This window comes from Penicillium arizonense (assembly GCF_001773325.1).
Source record: "Penicillium arizonense strain CBS 141311 chromosome Unknown PENARI_contig019, whole genome shotgun sequence".
In the NCBI taxonomy this organism is placed as follows: domain Eukaryota; kingdom Fungi; phylum Ascomycota; class Eurotiomycetes; order Eurotiales; family Aspergillaceae; genus Penicillium; species Penicillium arizonense.
The window spans coordinates 404,023-424,503 of NW_019173296.1; the positions used below are offsets into that span (position 1 = coordinate 404,023).

A 20,481-nucleotide genomic window follows, 5' to 3' on the forward strand; every position below is an offset into this window, starting at 1 on the left:
ACGGACTGGAGTCTATAGATTATCAAATTGAAGATACATTGGCAACTACATCAAGATGTGCAGGAAATGTGATCCAACTATGTATGGCAGAACTAAGTTTCAAATGCGAACCCTCCCAGACGCCGCAGAAACAAGCCAGAATATGCGCATTTTTCGCAGATCATTAAAATACAAATAAGAAACCCAAGAATCACCGCACTGACACCCCGGACCGATTGGTAAACATCCGGGCGGCAATGTTCATGGAGGCCAGCTCTTGGAACAGAAGCTTGGCGGCGTAGGGAATGTGCACTTGCGAGATGCGGTGCTTATTGTTGCACAGGCGACACTCGAATAGACCCTTTTTCAGTTTACTAAAAGATGTTAGTAATGTATAAACGGATAGAAAGGGCTAGGCAAACTTACGCAACAGGAGTCATCAGACCGCAGTCGTCGCAAATGTGCACACGGAACGGATCCGAGACATCGAACAGACGCTCTTTCAAGAATGCACTGGCACCGTGAGCGATCATACAATCGCGCTCCATCTCTCCGAAACGGAGACCACCATCACGAGCACGACCCTCGACAGGCTGGCGGGTAAGAATCTGGGTAGGACCACGGGCACGGGCGTGGATCTTGTCGTCGACCATATGGCGCAGACGCTGGTAGTAGGTGGGTCCTAGGAAGACCTGGGCGACCATCTTGCGACCAGTGTGTCCGTTGTACATGACCTCGAATCCACGAGACTGGTAGCCGTGTTCACGCAGCAAACGGGAAACTGAGTCGACAGTGACATCGGTGAAAGGAGTAGCATCACCCTCGAAACCACGCAGAGCCGAGACCTTGGACAATTGACACTCGATCAAATGGGCAATGGTCATTCGAGAAGGAATAGCGTGGGGATTGATAATCAGGTCGGGCACCACACCTTCACGAGTGAAGGGCATGTCCTCCTGACGATAAGTAATACCAATGGTACCCTTCTGACCGTGACGAGAGGCGAACTTGTCACCGATCTGGGGAATCTTGGTGGTACGCATGCGGACCTTGACGAACTTGAGATCGTCGTTACCCGTCGAGATCAACACCTGGTCAACAATACCATTCTCAGTGCTTCGGAGTGGTGTCGACACGTCAATCTTGGTGTGCGCCTTGGTACGCTGGCCGAGCTCTTCGGCATCAGGGGCCAAGGGAGCAGTCTTTCCAATAATGATATCTTCACCAGAAACACGCACACCGGGTGCAACAATTCCATCGTCATCCAACTTGTCGTAGGTACCCTTGCGCATGCCAATGGTGTCAGTGCGCATGGGCTTCTCGAAGCGCTCAACCACTGAAAGGCCAACCATCTTCTCGGTATCCGTGTAGGTTCGGTAGAACAAACTGCGGAACAAACCACGATCGATACTGCTCTGGTTCATGATGACGGAATCTTCCTGGTTGTATCCGGAGTATGTAGCGATAGCGACAATGGCGTTCTGACCGGCAGGCAATTCACGGAAACGCAGGAACTCCATTGAACGAGTAGTGGCCAGAGGCTTCTGAGGGTAGTAAAGAATGTTCGCCATGGTCTCCATGCGCTGTGCAAAGTTCGTCAAGAAAACACCCATGGCTTGCTTACCCATGGCAGATTGGTATGTGTTACGTGGCGACTGGTTGTGATCGGGGAAAGGAATGATACTGGCGCAAACACCCAAGATCATACTCGGGTGAATCTCACAATGTGTCCAAGTGTGGGCACGCTGGCTGAGAATCGAGCGAACGCGCTTGTTGGGATCGTTGGTCTCGTCCTCGGGCAGAGCATAACCAGCCTGGAGTTGTCGGGAGATCTCGAGATCTTCGGGCGTCATGACAATCATGATAGTCTCCTCTTCTTCAGCATCCACATATTCAACTGCACCAGAGCGAACAAGACCATCCCATCCGAAGTACTGCTCGCGACGTTCCTCTGGATCCATATCGGCAGGTAGGTCCTTATCTTGCTCAAGTTTGCGAATATGCTCCTTGTTGAGGATCAACCCACCAGAGTTCTCACTCTTGGGGTCATTGTCGATAACGAACAGGGGACGGCACACACGACCGGTGTCGGTGAAAATCTTAAATTCACGCTCACGGATGTCACGAATCAAACTGACCTCGTGCGAGATCATGTTTCGTCGGCGAAGGTTCTGCATTGTAGCGACAAGATGCGAAGGGTCTCTGTGAATACCAACCCAGACACCGTTGACAAACACCTTAGTTGCGTTTGGCGTGACCTGAGGTTCGAACTCCTCAAGAACTTCCATATTTCGCTGAATCATGAAATCAATAATGGGCTCACTCGGCGTACCAACAGTGATGTAGCACATGAGGGCCAAGTTCTTGACTAGACCACAAGCTTGACCTTCAGGTGTCTCAGCTGGACAGACCAAACCCCAATGGGTGTTGTGTAGTTGACGTGGTTTGGCAATCTTTCCATCTCTGCCAATGGGTGTGTTGGTACGTCGCAAATGGGACAATGAAGATGCGAAAGTGTAACGACTCAGCACCTGGGACACACCAGCCTTGGCGCTGGCGGCCTTCTTCTGCTCACCCCAGTTACCGGTAGCAAGAGCATACTTCAGACCTCCTGTGAGTGTGGCCGCCTTGATACCAATGTTGAGGTAAATCTCACGGTTGGTCTCGACGCTGCGCTGCACGTAACGCTGAAGGTCACGGGTCACTCGGGTGAAAAGAACACGGAAAAGGTTGGCCAGAAGGGGACCAGCCAAGTCAAGACGCTTCTTTCCGAAGTGATCACGATCATCCACGTCGGTACGACCCAGGGCACACTGAAGAAGTCTGTGCACCATGTATCCCAAGAAAAATGCTTTACGGGTTTCACTGCCCTCGCTTTGCGAAATATGAGGCAGCAATTCCTTCTGCATAATATCACGGGCATACCGCACACGCCGGTCGTGGTTCAGATTCGACTGTGAGGAGCCACGCTTGGCGATAAAGTCAAGGGCCACTTCACGGTCCTGAATAACGAACCCTTCCTCGATACAAGGCTTGAGCATCTCCAGCATCTGAGTATCATTGCGATCGTAGCAAATGTGGTTCAGAATATCCTCGTCGGATACGACGCCCAGCGCACGGAAAACGACGACGATCGGGATATCAGCACGAACGTATGGGAGGGTCGAGCGAATCGTCGGGCCAAATCCACCCTTGGCACTGTCTCCCTTGGCGAAGAGCTTCAAAGAAAGCTGAGAGAGAAGTCGCGAGCCCTTTTCCACAGCACTTCTAATTTCGGCAACGTACGGCGTGGGACTGGGAGGAGCCTTCTTGAAGACCTGGACAATGTTTCCAGCACTGCGTTCCTGTGCGATCAAAACCTTCTCACTGCCGTTAATAACGAAGTAACCACCGGAGTCGTAAGGGCATTCATTCCAGTTGTAAAGAGACGCTTCGCTTAGGTCCTTCAAGATACAGTACTTGGACTTGAGCATAATGGGCATCTTTCCGATGAAAACTGTCTCTTCCTTGCCCGTGTCTCCAGGGAGGTGCTTCTGCTCCCACTGGAGGTATGTGCCGCGGTTCTTTTGATCACCATCGCCTTCGTTCGCATCGTCATCATCCGGGTTGGATGATCGCTCGCGACCTTCCATGATCTTCTTTGTCACCCCGAGGTAGAGGGGGGAGGCGTAGGTGAGGTTTCGGAGACGCGCTTCTTGTGGCAACATGATGGTAGTCGCACCATCGCCTTCTGTGACCGATGGTCGCGAAAGCATGACGGTGCCAAATTTGAGCTCATATCGGCGCACAACGACGGGGTCGACTTCATCTTCGGAGGGGGGGAGAGTTTGATCGAGAACAACCTGTCCTTGTTCCTCCACAAGTTCTTGCATCGTCGAAGAAATGAACTCGTCGAATGAGTCCAGCTGCTGAGACACAAGACCCTTCGAGTCAAAGAACGAAGAGATCACGGTCCAGCAATCTTCGGAGGTGATGCCCTCGTCCGCATCGTCGTAAAACTCCTCCTCGTAAGCTTCATCGTAATCCGCCATGGTGGCGATCAAGGGAGACTTGGTCAGGTCGGAGGCGGATTGGAGAAGGTGTTGTATCTGAAAAACGAACGGAGGCGCGTCGGCCTGGGTGCACGATCCGAAGAATCACCCAACGCGCTGCAAGCCCGCCTGTCGGTGATAGAAGGTAGTATCGGCGGGGGTCAGAAAGTCGGAGGCAGATGCGTGGTGGAGCCTGACAACCTGAAAGGGATGGAAAAGAAACTCCCCGGCAATGATGAGATGAAGGGACTGATCTCCAGACTCTTGATGCTTCTGAGCCCGCTAGGCGGGACGCTAGCCCTATTCGGGTAGTAGTCATGTGATCCAGTTCTCACCGCCTCCGAGTATAAATCCCTTCACGGAATATTATTCAGTCGCATTTATTGTACATGTATTCATTTACACGCCAAGTTATGGATTCTTAGATTCTTTGACTGTATATTACATTTAATGCATGAGAGATTAGCGCTTAAACAAACTGAAGAAGTGTGCTCAGCATATCCTTGAAGTCTTTCTGACCTGGTTCCTCCTCTCCAAGTCCTTCGAGTTGTTCTGCAACAGTTAGTTTTGCTCAAACAAAAATGCATGTATTGCTTACCCTGTAGCGTACTACGGACCAGAGACAAGTCTTCATCGCGGTCCGCAAGTAGTGCGAGGATTTTCTGCTTGGCTCCATCATCCTCGGCAATAAGCCATGCCAAGATGACATCGATAGTCTAGATGGTTAGCAAAGAATGATATGAATATGAAAAAGGACACACCTGTAATGAGAAAAGACCGGCATCGAACCGCCTCGACAGCCATTCACCAGCCATGAGTTCTTGCTCTTCCTTGTCAAAAGTTCTGCGCTCTTTCGCGATGGCCTGTTCAACAGGTGACACGCGCGATGCGTATTCGCGCCTCAGCTTAACCAGCTTTTCAATCTTTCCGTAGTCCTTTTCCATGAACTTTGCTAGTGTCCGGATACGTGGCGCAGAGCCACCAGGCAGGAGACGCAGAAGGGAAGCAAAGATTCCCAAGAAATGCTCGATATTTTGTCCCTCTTGCTGAATGGATGTTAGTTTCAACCAGTGCCACAGGCATAGAGGTATTTACCTTCTTCATGAACATTCCGAAAATGGTCTTCAGGCCAGCCGCTTCCACCAATCTCTCGCATGCCGGGGCACCTCCGACTCCACCCAAAGCGTGATCAAGTACTCTCAAAGAGCGAGACTTGCTGAACTTGCCCTCTCTGAGCATGATCAACGCTAGTTCAATTCCCTCGTTCTCCACGAATTTCTCCTTGCCTGCGTCCTCTTCGACGAGGCAGATAAGAGAGTCGAACAAATTCTCCACGTATTCTTCTTCGTCAGAATCTTTCACTGGGTCACGTTTCCTGTAAGCGCTGAGCAATTGGAGAAGAACATCTATGCCATCCATCTCGATAAACCTCGAGCGGTTCTTTGGTGATGACTGCAGAAGAATTGCCAATATTTCAGCGGCATATTGCTTGTTCTGACTAACAACGGCTTCTTTCTTCTGGATGCGGGAGAGAATCCATGGCAAGATTGAACCATCCTGTCCAATTGTCTCGGCGTGGGAAGTTTGGGAAGCCAGGTTTTCCAGTACACCTGTTTTAATCAGCAATTGTTCGATATCTAAACCATCAATACCCACCTAGCACGTAATATACTCCGGCTCTGTCTGTCTCCGATCCTTCATCAAGTCGTGAGAGATTTTGTGCCAATAATTCGATGAGATCGGCTTCCATCTATACCATGTAAGTACTTGCCCCATTTCATTATGAGTGCAACATACCATGGCATTTACCAAAGCATCCCATTGTTCTTGCTCGGCTTCCACGTCCTCGTCCGTTAATTCACTGATGATCTGGATGACATCGATCGCAATGTCGGCATTCTCGTGCGACAAGAGAGAAATCAAAGACCCGACGCATCCCATCTTCGCAAACTCTTCGTAGAGCTCAGGATGCTCAGATAGGATTGATAAGCCCTTGATTTCAGTATCGAGATCGGCCTCGGAGACCATGAACCTAACTCAATCAGCACCAGTACAAATATCTCCCACAGTTCCACGTACTTTTGAGGATCGCTTTCAAACTTTGCCCGCAATTCAGCATTCTTCGAGATCTTCCGCTCGAAGTTCAATGCAAAGCGTCGCACCCATGCGGAGTCGAACTTCTCGGGCTAGATGAAAGCTGTCAGCACCTGGCCAGTGATCATGGAGCATATACCCCATACCGCAGTCTCGTCGTCCTCTTGCTGGTCAATGTATTCCATTGCCTGTGTTGTCTTTCGGTCCATTCCACCTCCGAAGAACCGTCCCTCTTCGTCGTCTGGAACATCCTCCTCGTCAAAGTCCGGAGGGAGCTCCGGCCCAGCTTCGCCGTCCTCGGCTTCATCCTCGACTATAGATGCCTTTCCTTTAGACCGTGCATCGCCGTTCGAGTCTAGCTTCGCGGACTTGTAGACTTCATCTTTTGCGAATGTTAGAAGGTTGCGACCAGGGTGTTTACGGGGAGCGACGTACTTGGATCTTGGAGGGGCTCGAACTTGCGTTTGGCATTGCCTGTGGAGGACGGTTTCTATTCTGTTAGATATGTAAATATCCCGGTAGATACTCTCAGACTCACTTTGAAGAGCTCGTCGACGTTCATGGTTGCTGAAGGACGCCTGCTCGCGAGACAACGCTCTGGCCACCAATCTGTTACGCGAAGAAAATGAGACGAGGGCAAAGGATAGACGCGCAACAGCAGTTGAAATAAAACGAATTCACGTAAAGGTCAGTCACTGCAGACGCTGTCGCATTCACGCGGGCAAAGATATACGGTTGCGCGCGGGAGCTAAAGACGCAGTGATGCCAAGCCCGTTCCGAGTCCGCAGATTTCTCGACGTCCGATCATCATCTTCTACAACAACATCAACCCACGTTTTCTATACTCGAATCTCCATCAGACAAAAATGGCCCCCAACCAGCGCATCGTTCCCTCCGGCTCTGGCCGCGCCCAGAAGGGCTTCGTCAGCACCATCTACGATGAGGCCACCAACCCCGAGAACAAGACCATTGTCCGCAGCCTCCTGATCTTCGGTGTACGTTTCGACTCCATCGGCATTGCATCAGTTCATCAGGAAAAACTAACATGTTAATTTCAGGCCGGTGTTGCATTCCTCCACAGCAGCCTCGGAGAGTTCCTCCTCCCTCCGTAAGTCGCATCCATCTCAGTCTCAGTCCGTTTCCCAATGAACAGCCTCTGACTCGACGCAGCATGTAAAATCTTTACACCTTTTATACCTCCGGTGATACGACTCGGACCTCCCTTTTCAATCCTGGAAGCATACGGCGTCGGTCAATGGAAACACATGAATAGACATTTCGCTCGGTGGTTTTCGATTGGATAATTTGTACAATAGTTTATTGGAAGGGCATGTATCATCTCGCATGCTTTGTCCCTGTTTCATGAATACGAGGAATTTGCCATTTACTGGGTGTCCAGTATTGTGGTTCGATCCATTTACTAGGGCTTCGTACATTTACTGCTCCATGACAAGTTACTTGTGACGGAACACTTGGACTGTCTAAGATTCGATCAATACTCTGCCGTACAACGCTGCTCGTCGGTGATAGCGCCATGTAGTACATGACCAGGGCAGTTACCACCCGGGTTATGGAGAACATGGGCTTGAATATGCGACAACATATGATGCAGAATGAACGCGTAGGACAAGCTGGGTTGCAGTGATAAGAAACTGGACTTGAAATCATTCATTTCATATCTGGCGGAGAATCTTAAACGACCGTTCACCTTGAATAGAGTGTTGCCCTTCCTAGCCTCCCGCCTTCACAAAATGCCGCTCAATATATACATAGACGCGCATCTGAAGAGACAGTCCTATAGCCCGTATTCAGGCTCTTCGATAGGCAGCAACTATGCAATTCAACTTTCGACATATACATCCGGCACTAGGCAGGTTTGCACATCTCCTGGTCCCTTCATACGTCTTCATCACGTTCAAGTGGTCTTTTACTAGATTTTTCAAACATATAGAGAGATACTGAGATTCTGCTTTTATGTCGTATCGTAATACGGGGCTCTGCAGAGGGACGATGATGTTTTCAATATGCAAGCCCAAATCGCTCGTAGTTTGGTCTTCTGGTGAAGAGCAGTACAACGCCGAAGAGAATTAAGCCAACAACAGCAATGATCTTCAATGAGGCCATTCCAGAGATCAGTTATGCTGTAGCATGAGACCGTGATCATGTTGAGAGTAACAATGACTAAGTTAAGGATCCGTCGGAACATTGTTGGTTTGTATCTCAGTGGTATATTTAGTTGACACTTCATCAACAAAGTAGCAATCTAGATTCCCAAGCTGACCATGGAGGGCCAATACTCATTATTAGAATCGCAGAGATGACAACGAAAGTGGTCACCTATAGTATCTACATGAAGCTATTGATAGAACAAAGTGGTACCATATTTATGTTTAGCAGGAGGACTGTGTTACTATGTCACCTTCAGTCTACCATAGGTATAACCCCTAGAAAAACAACACAGCCTTTCTTGTTCTTTGTTTTCACGTCTTATGCAAATTACACTATATATACCCTTGTGCCAAATAAATGGTGTTTGCTACCACTTTGTTACTCTTATCTACATATGGCAGTGGATAAACGATTATTACCCGCAGAGAAAGCCAATTGCCATCAACAAATGCCGATCAAACGTGGCGATTTCCCCGGGCGCCAAGGTTGGTCTCCGCAAAACGGGGCTCCCCACATTTCCCCTCCGTTCCGGCCACCGCCTGAACTTTTGGTCATCTCTCATATCTGATTCGATCTCCGCGGAACTATTTCGTCGTCTATCCAACTTGAGTAATAGGAATATCCCCTACATGAGAGGGAATGGCTTCAACCCCCGATAACTGGGCGCAGGCTCTGAAGCGCAAGTCGCCGAGTGCAGAGTCAGGCCTTGAGTCGACAGCCAAGCGCTACAGTCTTTCTGGATATGATCCGCAGGTCCCGTGGCTGTATGAGGGCAAGCCTACTGGAGGATGGCGCACACATCGGGATTCGCGCACACATGGGAATCCCGATGTGCAGCATTCACTGCCGCTGGCGAATATGGTGTCTGCTGTGCAGGACCTGATTGACCCAGACTTCGATCCGCTGACGGCGATGTTGGACGACGAGCCTCGGTTTTTAAAGCCACTACCAGCTCGCATTGCCCCGGAGGACTTGGAGTTCCTGCGATTCCGTGGCGCGCTCTCGCTGCCGGAGAGCGGTCTGCGGGATGAGCTGCTTCGCTGTTATATTCAATGGGTGCATAGTTTCATGCCAGTCTTGAACTTACAGGAGTTCTTGCGGTGCGTGGCAGAAAATGATCCGGAAGGAAATGTTAGCATCTTGCTTTTTCAGGCAGTGATGTTCGTCGGCACGGCATTTGTTGATCTTAAGCATCTGCAGGATGCAGGATACTCGACTCGGAAGAGCGCGCGGAATGCGTTCTTCACCCGCTTAAGGGTTTGTGTACCGGAAATTGAAAATTTGAGCCCAACTAACACATCTATAGCTACTCTACTCTCTTGACTGCGAAGAGGACCGCATTGTAATTCTACAAACATTACTACTGATGACCTACTGGTCTGATCCTGAGAACAGCCCACGAGATATTTGGGATTGGATTGGAGTATGCAACACTCAATCACAATCGATCGGGTTGAATAAAGATCCTGCATCTGGTGATATGGATGTAAGAACTCGGCGACTCCGCGCTCGGCTCTGGTGGTGTCTGTACTCCCGGGACCGGCTCATCGCCATGGGCATGCGTCGCCCACTTCAAGTCAATGATGGAACAAGCAATGTGCCTATGCTCAGGCTAGAGGACTTTGATTTTGAACCTTTCGCTCCATCTGTGATTGCCAACTACCGCTGTCGCCAATTGGAAGACGTGTCACATCAGAAACGTCTCTCCATTATGTTTATTGAAAAGATGAAGCTTTGTCAATGTATTGGTAGGGTATTATTTGCCCAATACACACCTTCACAGCGCCAGTTTGGGACCACAAACCGGACTACAGTCACACTTGTCCCCCGTCAAGCTTCAGAGTCCGAGTTTGCCCGGTGCGGTCAAAAGCTCGACTCATGGCTCAGTACACTTCCCAAAGATGCACAATTCATACCCAAATCGAAAAACAACTTTCGTGACGGTGAGGATGTTTTGTTGCTCCATGGCGCAATGTTGCGTATGCTTTACCATGCTACCAGTAGTGCACTTCATCGGCCTTGGGCAGCTGCTTCAAAGGACCAGTCCAAGTCACGCACTGAGTTGTGCAATACTGCCCGCATAAAAATGCACGATGCTGCCAGTGGAATCACACATATTATACAGGGGTTGAATCAGCTCAATCTGACGCGGTTCCTGCCACAGTCCGGGGTCACTGTGATTCTACCTGCTGCCGTGGCACATCTGTCTAACACCATGTCCGACAACCCGGCTGTCCGCGAAAGCAGCGTACACAACTTTCACCGTTGTATCCAAGTGCTGCATTGTCTAAAAGATATCTATCCAGCCGCAGACCAGGAGTACGCCAATATCGAAGCCGCCATCAAAATGCAGTCTGGTGCCTCCAGTACCTTCTTCCAGGTCATGCAATACAACCTAGACGCCCCAGCCATATCCTTGACAACAAGAAAGCCAAGCAACCCCCACCCCATACCCATACCACAATATCATCCACTTCTCACCGATCCGCCTACCCCTAAGGCTGATACCCCAGTCCCACGAGCGCAAGCTGCACCCACCCAAGGGGGTCTCCCAACCCCGAGAAACTCTACCACAGAGACCACTCAGGAGTTTTCTCTGCCTCTCTTCTCCGGCGACTTTGACCAATTTGTTGACCCCAACAGCGTTGATAACAACCCCTTCAACTACTTCTCAATCGACATCGATTCATTCCCGGATATACCCACCCCTGCCACAAATTCCAACACGGATGGAAACAATATTTCACCAACCACCGCACAAGATGACAACCTAGACTGGACACAAGACCTATTCCGAGACACTGACTTGGGTCAGTTTGGCAAGTCGCAGTCCTTCGAGTCGCAAGAGACGCCCCAGCATGAACAAGAGCAGGGTCTCTTCTCGTTTGGGTTGAAGGAAATGGATAACGATCTCCCTGGCACACACTCGCGCCATCAATCTATGAGTGATGCTAGGCCTGGTATTACGGGTGACCTAGATCGGGATCTAGGGTTCCAGTCTGGGGATGATATGTTTTAGTCCCAGGGACGAGAATCGGTTGTTGTTCGCGGCCCTTTTGTCTGCAGGCTGCCATCTTGTACTATATGTATATGCTACTTTCACAAAATATATGTTTTGAAATAAGATTCTCTATATTTTTGCTCCATTCCGTGGTAGGTGAAATTCAATAAACTCTGGGGTTCTTTTGGCTTTTTCTTCCCGGTGAGCTGTGATATCAGCCTTACCAGTTGAGACCTTCCGCCATTACAACTGACGAGGCCATCAGACGTACACCTCAAGATACAATGTAATCTCAACCCATTTGGAAGTTTGCACATCATTTAGTTTGGGGGATATACAGGGAAGGCACTCTATATCGCGGGCTGCCCTTGGGGACGCTGCTTCTTTGCGTGACTTTGTTCTCACTTCACTTCGTTCTCCATCCAATACTCTCTTTAGCTCGTCTTATGTTTTCTTCCTATAAACGACACCCTGGAGTCTTTCCCTTCAATTCCTCCGGACCTTCCAAATACCAAACTAGCCCAACATGCCCTCCATTCCAAAACTGGGATCTTCCAGCAGCCTTCCACAACTTACAGGCCGACGTCCTCCAGGCGTGAGACAAATAATCTCATCCCGCGGATGCATCGTGGGACTCTACAGCGAAACACCCTTCCTCAGGGAACCAAATAACCCACTACCCCCCTGCACAAAAGTCCTCAAATACGCCAATGATACCAATGACAGGGACTACCAAACAAGCATCAAAGTGGAAGCCCGTATCCTCGACATCCTCCAGAAACTAGGCCCCCATCCCTCCATCATTCAATCAGAAGGTCTGAACGAAGATGGTCTGATACTGAAATACTATCCCAACGGCAACATGAGCGAATACCTCATCCGCTATCCAGACATCAGCCTCGAGATCCGGCTAGACTGGTGCCAGCAACTCGTCGCAGCAGTATCATTCGTCCACTCCAAGAACGTCATCCACTGCAATATCGACGTCTCGAATATTCTGCTGGATATCAACCTCAACGTCATCCTTTCCGATTTTCAGGGAGTCCTGAAAAACAGCGCTGGGGAATACATGCTGGATGGTCTAAGCCGTGAAGGCTCGAAATCCAGCATGCCCGGACCATATCCCAATCATGCAGAGGAACGGACTGACATATTCGCTGTTGGCACGGCGATGTATCATATCATTACGGGGGCTGAGGTGTTTCCGGAGTTAGATTCTCATCAACATGAACTGGAGATCCAACACCGGTTTCGCAATGCTCAGTTTCCGAGAGATGACTATGTTTGTAGCCATATAATCGAGAAATGCTGGAGAGGCCTTTATAGCTCTGTTGAGGAGGTTGGCGAGGATATTTTTCAGATGCAGTCAGCTTCGTGGGCTGGTGATGTGACCCAGAAACTGGAAGATGGATTTTTGCTTTGAAGCTCCTGGATGAATCTGTGAATTGATTGCATTGTTATGTGCACTATGAGCAAAAGGTGTTTGGTGTTTGGTATTAGGATTCGTCGACGATACCATGTATTCTTATTCTCTATGGAGTATCGCATGATGCTGAGGGGAAATGAGCTCTAGTAAACCTGCCCATTCTATGAGATTTGTGGTGTCGGACTGGATTGCTCATGCCTGTTTTTTCCAGCGATTGCTTTCATCGCCTTCTTCCCAGCAGTGCTCGACGTAGCCCAGCTTCTTCTTGACTTCCCGGACCTTGTCCTGGTCGCCCGTATTCTTACCCATATTGTCACTGAGCTTGACGGCCGGGCTTCCATTCGCAGTTGCAATCTTGATAACAATGTTGAGGGGTTTGGACTTTTCGCCAGTTGATTTATTGATGTAATCATCTGCATGGGTTAGCATTGGTCAATGAACCTGTGAAAATCAGACTTACTGGTGAAGAATGTTCCAACACCGAATGTAGGCTTGAAGCCTGCCTCTTCGGCGATGGTCTTGTACTCAAGGCAGTGCTCGATATCCAAAGAATCTGAGAACACGACAGTCTTTGTATCGGTGATACCCTGGTCATCATAGAAGTCCCGGGCCATCTTGACAAAGTATGTCGGGTCACCGGAGTCCTGGCGGACACCAGTGTAAACTTGAGCATAAGTCTTAGCGGATGGATCAGGCTGCTGATCCGGTAATGAGATTGGCTTTTTGAAAGCATCCAAGAAAGCCGGTGTACCGAATGTATCGGTAAGGGCGATACCAAGAACCTGGTGTTCCAGTTAGTATATAACACATTCGACATTGAGACAGCAAGAATACATACGCCCTCTCCAAAACAACCAAGCCAGTACTTCAATGCCAACTCATTGGCATTCTCATAGTCATCCGTAATAGCCGCAATGGTCATGTACCATTCATGCGCCACCGTCCCAACAGCAGGAACACCATATTTCATAGCAAAATGAACATTGCTCGTTCCAGACAAAGCACCAGGCCACCCCTGCCGCTTCCCCTCTTCCGCAGCACGGGTAAGACCCTTCATAACAAGGTCCTGGGTATGATAATCGCGTCGACGGCGAGACCCGAACTCAGAGAATATGCAGCCATTCTCCAGCAGCGTGCAGCCCTTACGGTATGCCTTCTCTTCTTGATTCTCGTAACTCCAGTCCTTATCACTGAACATGAAGTAGGCCTGGCTGGTCAGCGCAAGCAGCGGGATCTCGTACAGGATCGTGTCCAGCCACAATCCCTTGATGATATACTCGACATTGCCCTCGTCGTCATCGCTGCCTGTATCTTGTGTCGGGGTGAACTTGATATCGATTTGTTCGGCGGGTTTGAGGTGGAAGGTTTCGAGGAAGGTGATGTACGCGTCGTTTAGGTAGGGGCACTTCTGGCGGAGGAATTCGCGTTCTTCGGCGGTCACGCGGACATTGGCCAGTTCTGAGCGCGTAGGTGTAAGTAGATGTTTAAGCTTGGTGGTAAGTATTGCTTACTGTCCATTTGCTCCAAGAGCCATTTGTATGCCCCGCGGCGCAGTTTCATATGCGGGGTCCGATTTGTGTAGCCGTAGGTCACCGCTGCGAGTCTGTTAGTTTGTATATCGCCCAGTTCGTAGTGGGAGTACTTACACACATCTGGGAAGTACTTGAGAACAGCGCATTGCATTGTCAGCTTGTACAGGTCGGTGTCCAGCAGGGTCACGATGCCGGCTGGCAGCGCAGATTCGTCGTTGCCCATTTCGCTGGTTAACCGGCGTGCCAGGTCTGTCTAGAATAAATCGACAAGAGGGGAAAGGTTGCAATAGCTTGTAGTACTGGCTGAGCAATTATACAGGGAAGAATGGCCTGGTATAAATGTTTTCTGTTCTTTTTCTTCTTTGGCGCGCAGTAGCGCGGGGAAAATGGCGATACTGATAGGTGTTTGTGTTGTTTGCATTGTGTATAGATCGCCTTTTACCCTGGTCTTTCTCTGTTTTCTGTTTGTTACTTGTTAATTGTTACTTGCTACTAGACTCTCTTTGTTTAATACCTGTGCAGTGCAACTTACGAATATCTCAAAAGAGTCAATTCATTTATGCTTGGCGTGTCTATCGTCATAGCTTATGCGCAGACCTCACACTATCACCGATGATATCTGCAGCTTGCTCTGCTAGAGCATAAACACACATCTGAATGTGTGCAGTCAGTGGCACAGGAATAACACTTGCATCAACAATGCGCAAACCATCCACACCTCGAACTCGGAGCTGATTGTCGACCACCTTGCCCATAGAGGCGCTTCCAGCGGGGTGGAACATAGTCCTAGAACCAGATATCAGCATGCAGTCAACAGCTATTATATCTTCATATACTCACATAGCTCGACGTCGGACCAGACTGTCGATCTCCGCATCACTGGTATCCACTTGAACGGGCGTGGCCCCGTCTTCGATCGTTTCATCGTCAATCATTGCCCGCCCGGCTGGTGTATCACGGACCATTTCGCGGATCTTCCGAATACCCGCACGCATCATATACCGATCAGCCTCGGTGGCGAGATAGTTAGGGTCGATAAGCGGCGTAGAGTTTGGATTGCTATCTTGGAGGGTAATGCTCCCGCGCGAAGTTGGAAGCATACCAACCACGATCGTGGCTATGTGAGTCCCGTCCATTTCGATCGTCGGGTTAGCGGGATTTCCTCCTGCATAGAATACTAGCATCTCCAGATGCCCTTTCTGTGAGATAAGTGGATGTTCATCCGGGTTGCAATTGGGATTATCTCGAATTAATGCAGCGCGTAATCCGTCTAGAGGGACGGGCTGTGTTGCTGCAAAGTCGATTGGTTGACCTCTGGAAAATAGAGGATCACTGAACGCCGGTGATCCAACTGCAAGTCCTTGTTCGGGGTGTTTTAGCTTCCACCACTGGAATACACCAGGGTGGTCTTGGAAATGGCGGCCGACGTCAGGTGAGTCAAGTACCAAGTCCACGCCATGGCGTTGCAGTTCCTCGGCTGGCCCGATGCCTGAAAGCTTCAGGATTTGGGGTGTCCGGTATGTGCCAGTCGAGATGATGACTTCGCGCTTTGCAGAAATCACACGGGTTTCCTCGCCCACGATCTCCACGCCAATGGCTCTCTTTCTCCCATTGCGCTCTTCGAAAACCACTCTTTTGACCATAGTATCCGTCAAGATAGTGACATTGAGTGGGTACACAGAGGCAGCAGTTTGCCGCATACCCTTGACTTTGTTCTCAACGACCTCCGCCAATCCGATGGGATTACCAGAATTCAAGTCCGGGACTAAAGGCACACCAACAGCAGCCCATGCATCCTTCACCGACTGACGCAGAGGGTAGTTGCGACCCGTAAATGTAACAGACTCCGCTTTCATAGGGCCATTAAAGCCATGCTGTAGCTTATCGCCGTTTGGATCAAAATGCGACTCAACCTTGCGGAAATAGGGCAAGAAGCCACTATAGCTCCAACGCGAGTCGCCGACCGTCTCTCCCCAAAGATCATAGTTTGCTTTCTCGCCTCGGAACCAACCCCCTATTAAATATCACATATCAGGTGACAGGTCTTTTGCATGGAACAACTTTCCAAAACTCACCGGCGTTAGTCACACTACTACCTCCAAGTGCCCTCCCCGCATGGTTAGAGACAGAGCGCCCATCCAAATGTTTCTGCGGTACTGTGGTATAGTTCCAATCGAGCTCAGAGCCGAGGAGCTGAGGGTAGTCCGCCGCATCTGATACAAGGGGGTGCTTGCTGACATCGGGGCCGGCTTCGACGATCAGGATGGAGAGCGTGGGATTCTTTTCTTTAAGACGGGAAGCTACTACGCAACCTGCTGTTCCCCCACCCACGATAATATAGTCGAATGTTTGAGCCATGACTATTTGAATAGAATAATAGAAGATAGATCAAAGGTTGGAGTTGGAGGTGATAGATAACTATGCTATTGAGGGGTAGCTGAAGATCTATTGGGCCGTGAGATCCCTGTGCGTCTAGTATGGCTTGGCCTACATGGGTTAGTCCTGGCCGAAGCTCAAGGATAAAAACGTCCAAAGTTATGTCTGATCATGGATGTATGCATCAAAGGCCTTCTGGAAACACTCCATGCACCAGTGTGGGGTGGTGGTAGGGGTCTCCATCTTGGTTCTGCTGGATGGGAATTGCGATGAGGATGGAGTAGAGGTAATTCTGACGAGAGGAGATGGGTGTGTTGCCAACTCTATTGAGGAGGATCGTGGGACAGACCATACATACGATAATACGACATTTACGGTCCGTATGTGGTATGCATGACTCTAAATGGGAGCAAAAAGACGATCTGTAATCTTACTTAAACCTACATATATATACACAGCACCAAGTATCGACCGCTTACTTCCCGATCAGATAATATGATATAGCACGGTGGCGCAAGATAAATGGGTGCTAACTTCTTTAGTACCTGAACCTGGATATGAGGTAGCGGTGAATGTTCACATTGCCCATAGCCCAATCAAGCGAAAGTTGCCCTAACGACATGCCAAAATATACACTACCACGCATAATGTCCAAGACGTCCCCACCAATTAAGTTATATCCTGCGTCACATGTAGATTAGAAAGCAAGCTCGTAAGTCACCTGATGTGAAATAGCATTTAAATGGAATGTTAGATCTGTTATAGCATTTGAACTTTTGAAATACGATAATGTTAAAAAAAATAAAAATATTTGAAGGGGCTTTGGTTCATATTGTCAATAGTGGGCCCTCCATACATGAACTAGCATCATTGGTCTAGTGGTAGAATTCGTCGTTGCCATCGACGAGGCCCGTGTTCGATTCACGGATGATGCACATTTCTTTTTTGATTCTCCTTTTTTTTTTGGTTTTTGATTCTCTCGGTCATTATCTTTTTGCTATGTTTTATTGCGAGCATTATGGACATGTGTGTAATAAAGCGATTGACCATATATCCGGTGGGCAGCAATGAGCTGTCCAAGTCTGTTCGTTGGTTCATATCTTGTTTAAAGTGTTGACGGCCTGTATAAAGCCTCACAAGTTAACTGTGACTTGGACTAAAACGAGACCGGCTATAATCGGAGGCCGGTACCATTCCGGCCTCCGAACGCTAGGGAAGTCTAATCTTGCGTTATCGTCCAATCAGGAAATAGGATTTTACGATCGGGACTTGGCACGGCATGACATATAGAGCATACATCATGACTTGTAGAGCTTTCATCAGACAATTATCCGTAATAAGTCCCCAATAAGTGGTTAATTTTACACCATAGCAATCTTAAACACCTGACTGGACATTCGCTATCATAATATCCAGCTAACCCCAAGATGAGGCAGACAAACTGCCTTTGACAGCTTCTACTATATCGGGCCTAGCGCATCCCCGTGACCATCCCCAGCCCTCTCTTACTGGGCAGTTGTATAGTTCATTTGTATAGACAGAAGAAAGTCGAAATGTCTTGTTTTGGACAAAAATGTCCATATAAAGTGCCTTGAGTCTCCTTCATGATAGATGGAACCCATTTGCATCATGCAGCAGGAGATGTCATCAGTCCCACGCTATTCTTAATCTCTTTCGTAATGGTGGACTTGAGGCCGGAATTGATACCGGCCTCAAAGTATTATAAGAATCTGCTCCTCTCCCGCCCAAATCCTTGAGTTTCTGTTCTCTTTATCATCCTCAAAGGTCTTCTGACTTCTCTTTCCTCCTTTTTTACTCATTTTTATTACTTCCCTGGTTCCTGACTTGGTCTTTGACCTACATCAACCTTCACACATCTACCCTACCTCACTGTCTATCACCAATCACCCATAGACACCTTGTCTCTTACCTTGACTACTGTTCTTCTCCCATCATGACCCGTACTCAAGTGCCCTACCCCTCCCCGGCTACCCTGAAGCGGTTCCCTCACATCCATGATGACCCTTCAAGCATCTCCCATTCCTTGGACCCCTTCACCATCACCACCAAGACAGGCTTCCTGCCCTATGAGACTGCCCCTACAGAGCTTCCAGAGGCATTCAGTGCCTTGCTGTCCCTCGTCAACCGTCTCCCTGTCGTCAGACTTGATGGCAAGCCCGGTCTGCTGGCTACCTACGAGCTTGGCCCTGCTGTCAAGGCCGAGCTCACTGACCTGACTGATGAGGTTGAGAAGCTTGTCCTCCCTGATGGCTCGCCAGATCGGTTTACTGTTGCTGCTGTCTTCCGTGATTATACCTTCCTGGCCTCGTCTTACCTCCTTGAGCCTTGCTGGGAGCACTGGAACAAGGACCCCGAGGGTGGTTACGGTCTTGGCCGTGATGTTTTGCCTATCGCCGTTGCTCGTCCCATGTATCGCTGCGCTGAGCTGTAAGTTCATTTTATTCCATCTTACCTTTCTATCCTCCCGGTCCATTCACATACTTCCGTTATATTATGACATTGTCTAACCATATCCCAGTCTGGACCTGCCACCTTTCATGTCCTATGCCGCCTCTTATGCTCTATTTAACTACACTGTCGCCGACCCTGCCAAGGGGCTGAGCGAGTACTCCAACCTCCGTCTCATCCGCTCTTTCGAGAGAGGTCTTGACCCCAAGAGCTCCGAGGCAGGCTTCATCCTCACTCACGTGGATATGGTCAAGGAGACCGGTCCCTTGATTGCCGGAGCTCTCAAGGTTGTCGACACCCTTGAGCAACACGGCTCTCGCCAGGAGATCAACGACGGATTCCGAGAGATCCTGAAGTCAATGGAGAAGATCGAGACTTCCATGGAAGGTATTTCATCAATCCCCCTTCTCCACAAGATAAGCAAACTCACATAAAGTAGACATGTGGGGAAACTCCAAACCATCTGAGTACCTCTCGTTCCGCGTCTTCATCTTCGGAATCACCAATCAATCAATGTTCCCCAACGGTGTGATCTACGAAGGCTGCGAAGACAACAAGCCCCTCTTCTTCCGCGGCGAAAGCGGCGCCAACGACAGCATCGTAAGTACTTCACCTCCCCAAACCCCAATCCATGCCTTCAACTAACATCAACCAACCTAAAGATCCCCCTACTGGACCACCTCTGCCAAATCCCCATGCCCGAAACCCCCCTAACAAAAATCCTCCACGAATTCCGCGCCTACCGCCCCCTTCCCCACCGCGAATTCCTCACCTACATCCGTGAGAAATCCGAAGAAATCGGTGTCCAGGATTATGCAGTGCAGGATTCCGAGACGGCCGTGCTATTTCTTCGCACGCTGAACCATGTCCGCAGTTTCCGCTGGAGACATTGGCTCTTTGCGCGTGAGTACATCATTCGTCGCACGCCGCATCCTACTGCTACCGGTGGCAGTCCTATCGTTACTGTGAGTATACCGCCCTACCCAAAGCAGGGAATGCAAGAGCCCGTTGCATACCTTATACTATACGTCTGGTCTGGACTCCTGGCTAATTCATCTGTAACAGTGGCTTCCAAACCAACTCTCGGCTGTGATGGATCTCATGGTTAAGATCTACGACACCCATCTCGCGCCTAAGGAGGGTGTTACCGTAGTTGCGAATGGTGGACAGGATTTGATTGCTTCGCATCGGAAGCAGGTTGAGCCTATGATGGAGCTTGTTCGGGATCAGCGGGAGAAGTTGGCTAAGGAAGTTGAGCGGTGGTGTCAGGAACGGGGGGTTTAGATCTTTTTCTTTTCCTCTCTCTTCATTTCTGGGGGTTTTCTGTTCTTTGCGCTTTTGCTGGTTTTGCATATCTTAGATTGCGAATTGTATCCTTCTGGGACTGAAGCCCGTTAAGGGTTT

At 49.4% G+C, this 20,481-nt stretch overlaps 7 protein-coding genes across 7 annotated transcripts; 4 read left to right on the forward strand and 3 right to left on the reverse strand.

The window, feature by feature from the left end:
* Positions 1-190: 190 nt before the first annotated feature.
* PENARI_c019G09455 (DNA-directed RNA polymerase II core subunit RPB2) lies at positions 191-4,010 on the reverse strand (the record flags this gene model as incomplete). The annotated part of the gene is made up of 2 exons (XM_022634857.1): positions 191-353; positions 406-4,010. 2 exons carry the CDS (start codon positions 4,008-4,010, stop codon positions 191-193), a joined length of 3,768 nt encoding a protein of 1,255 aa, XP_022485247.1.
* A 469-nt stretch (positions 4,011-4,479) lies between these two features.
* Positions 4,480-6,666, reverse strand: PENARI_c019G00429 (beta-catenin-like protein 1; the record flags this gene model as incomplete). The annotated part of the gene is made up of 10 exons (XM_022634692.1): positions 4,480-4,562; positions 4,609-4,726; positions 4,772-5,056; positions 5,106-5,620; positions 5,667-5,760; positions 5,808-6,042; positions 6,090-6,196; positions 6,251-6,486; positions 6,540-6,594; positions 6,643-6,666. The coding sequence occupies 10 exons, from the start codon at positions 6,664-6,666 to the stop codon at positions 4,480-4,482; spliced, it is 1,752 nt and encodes a 583-aa protein (XP_022485442.1).
* A 304-nt stretch (positions 6,667-6,970) lies between these two features.
* PENARI_c019G00807 (uncharacterized protein) lies at positions 6,971-7,281 on the forward strand (the record flags this gene model as incomplete). Its single annotated transcript, XM_022634701.1, has 3 exons — positions 6,971-7,099; positions 7,163-7,212; positions 7,275-7,281. 3 exons carry the CDS (start codon positions 6,971-6,973, stop codon positions 7,279-7,281), a joined length of 186 nt encoding a protein of 61 aa, XP_022485428.1.
* A 1,631-nt stretch (positions 7,282-8,912) lies between these two features.
* Positions 8,913-11,292, forward strand: PENARI_c019G07848 (transcription factor domain-containing protein; the record flags this gene model as incomplete). Its single annotated transcript, XM_022634830.1, has 2 exons — positions 8,913-9,530; positions 9,580-11,292. The coding sequence occupies 2 exons, from the start codon at positions 8,913-8,915 to the stop codon at positions 11,290-11,292; spliced, it is 2,331 nt and encodes a 776-aa protein (XP_022485234.1).
* Positions 11,293-11,800: 508 nt separating this feature from the next.
* Positions 11,801-12,697, forward strand: PENARI_c019G10077 (uncharacterized protein; the record flags this gene model as incomplete). The annotated part of the gene is made up of 1 exon (XM_022634868.1): positions 11,801-12,697. The coding sequence occupies one exon, from the start codon at positions 11,801-11,803 to the stop codon at positions 12,695-12,697; it is 897 nt and encodes a 298-aa protein (XP_022485273.1).
* A 195-nt stretch (positions 12,698-12,892) lies between these two features.
* Positions 12,893-16,590, reverse strand: PENARI_c019G10385 (nicotinate phosphoribosyltransferase; the record flags this gene model as incomplete). Its single annotated transcript, XM_022634873.1, has 8 exons — positions 12,893-13,113; positions 13,161-13,482; positions 13,539-14,158; positions 14,212-14,295; positions 14,347-14,485; positions 14,835-15,018; positions 15,073-16,246; positions 16,308-16,590. The coding sequence occupies 8 exons, from the start codon at positions 16,588-16,590 to the stop codon at positions 12,893-12,895; spliced, it is 3,027 nt and encodes a 1,008-aa protein (XP_022485275.1).
* A 1,972-nt stretch (positions 16,591-18,562) lies between these two features.
* Positions 18,563-20,361, forward strand: PENARI_c019G04696 (indoleamine 2,3-dioxygenase family protein; the record flags this gene model as incomplete). Its single annotated transcript, XM_022634771.1, has 5 exons — positions 18,563-19,056; positions 19,148-19,464; positions 19,517-19,677; positions 19,740-20,042; positions 20,143-20,361. 5 exons carry the CDS (start codon positions 18,563-18,565, stop codon positions 20,359-20,361), a joined length of 1,494 nt encoding a protein of 497 aa, XP_022485343.1.
* Positions 20,362-20,481: the final 120 nt, after the last annotated feature.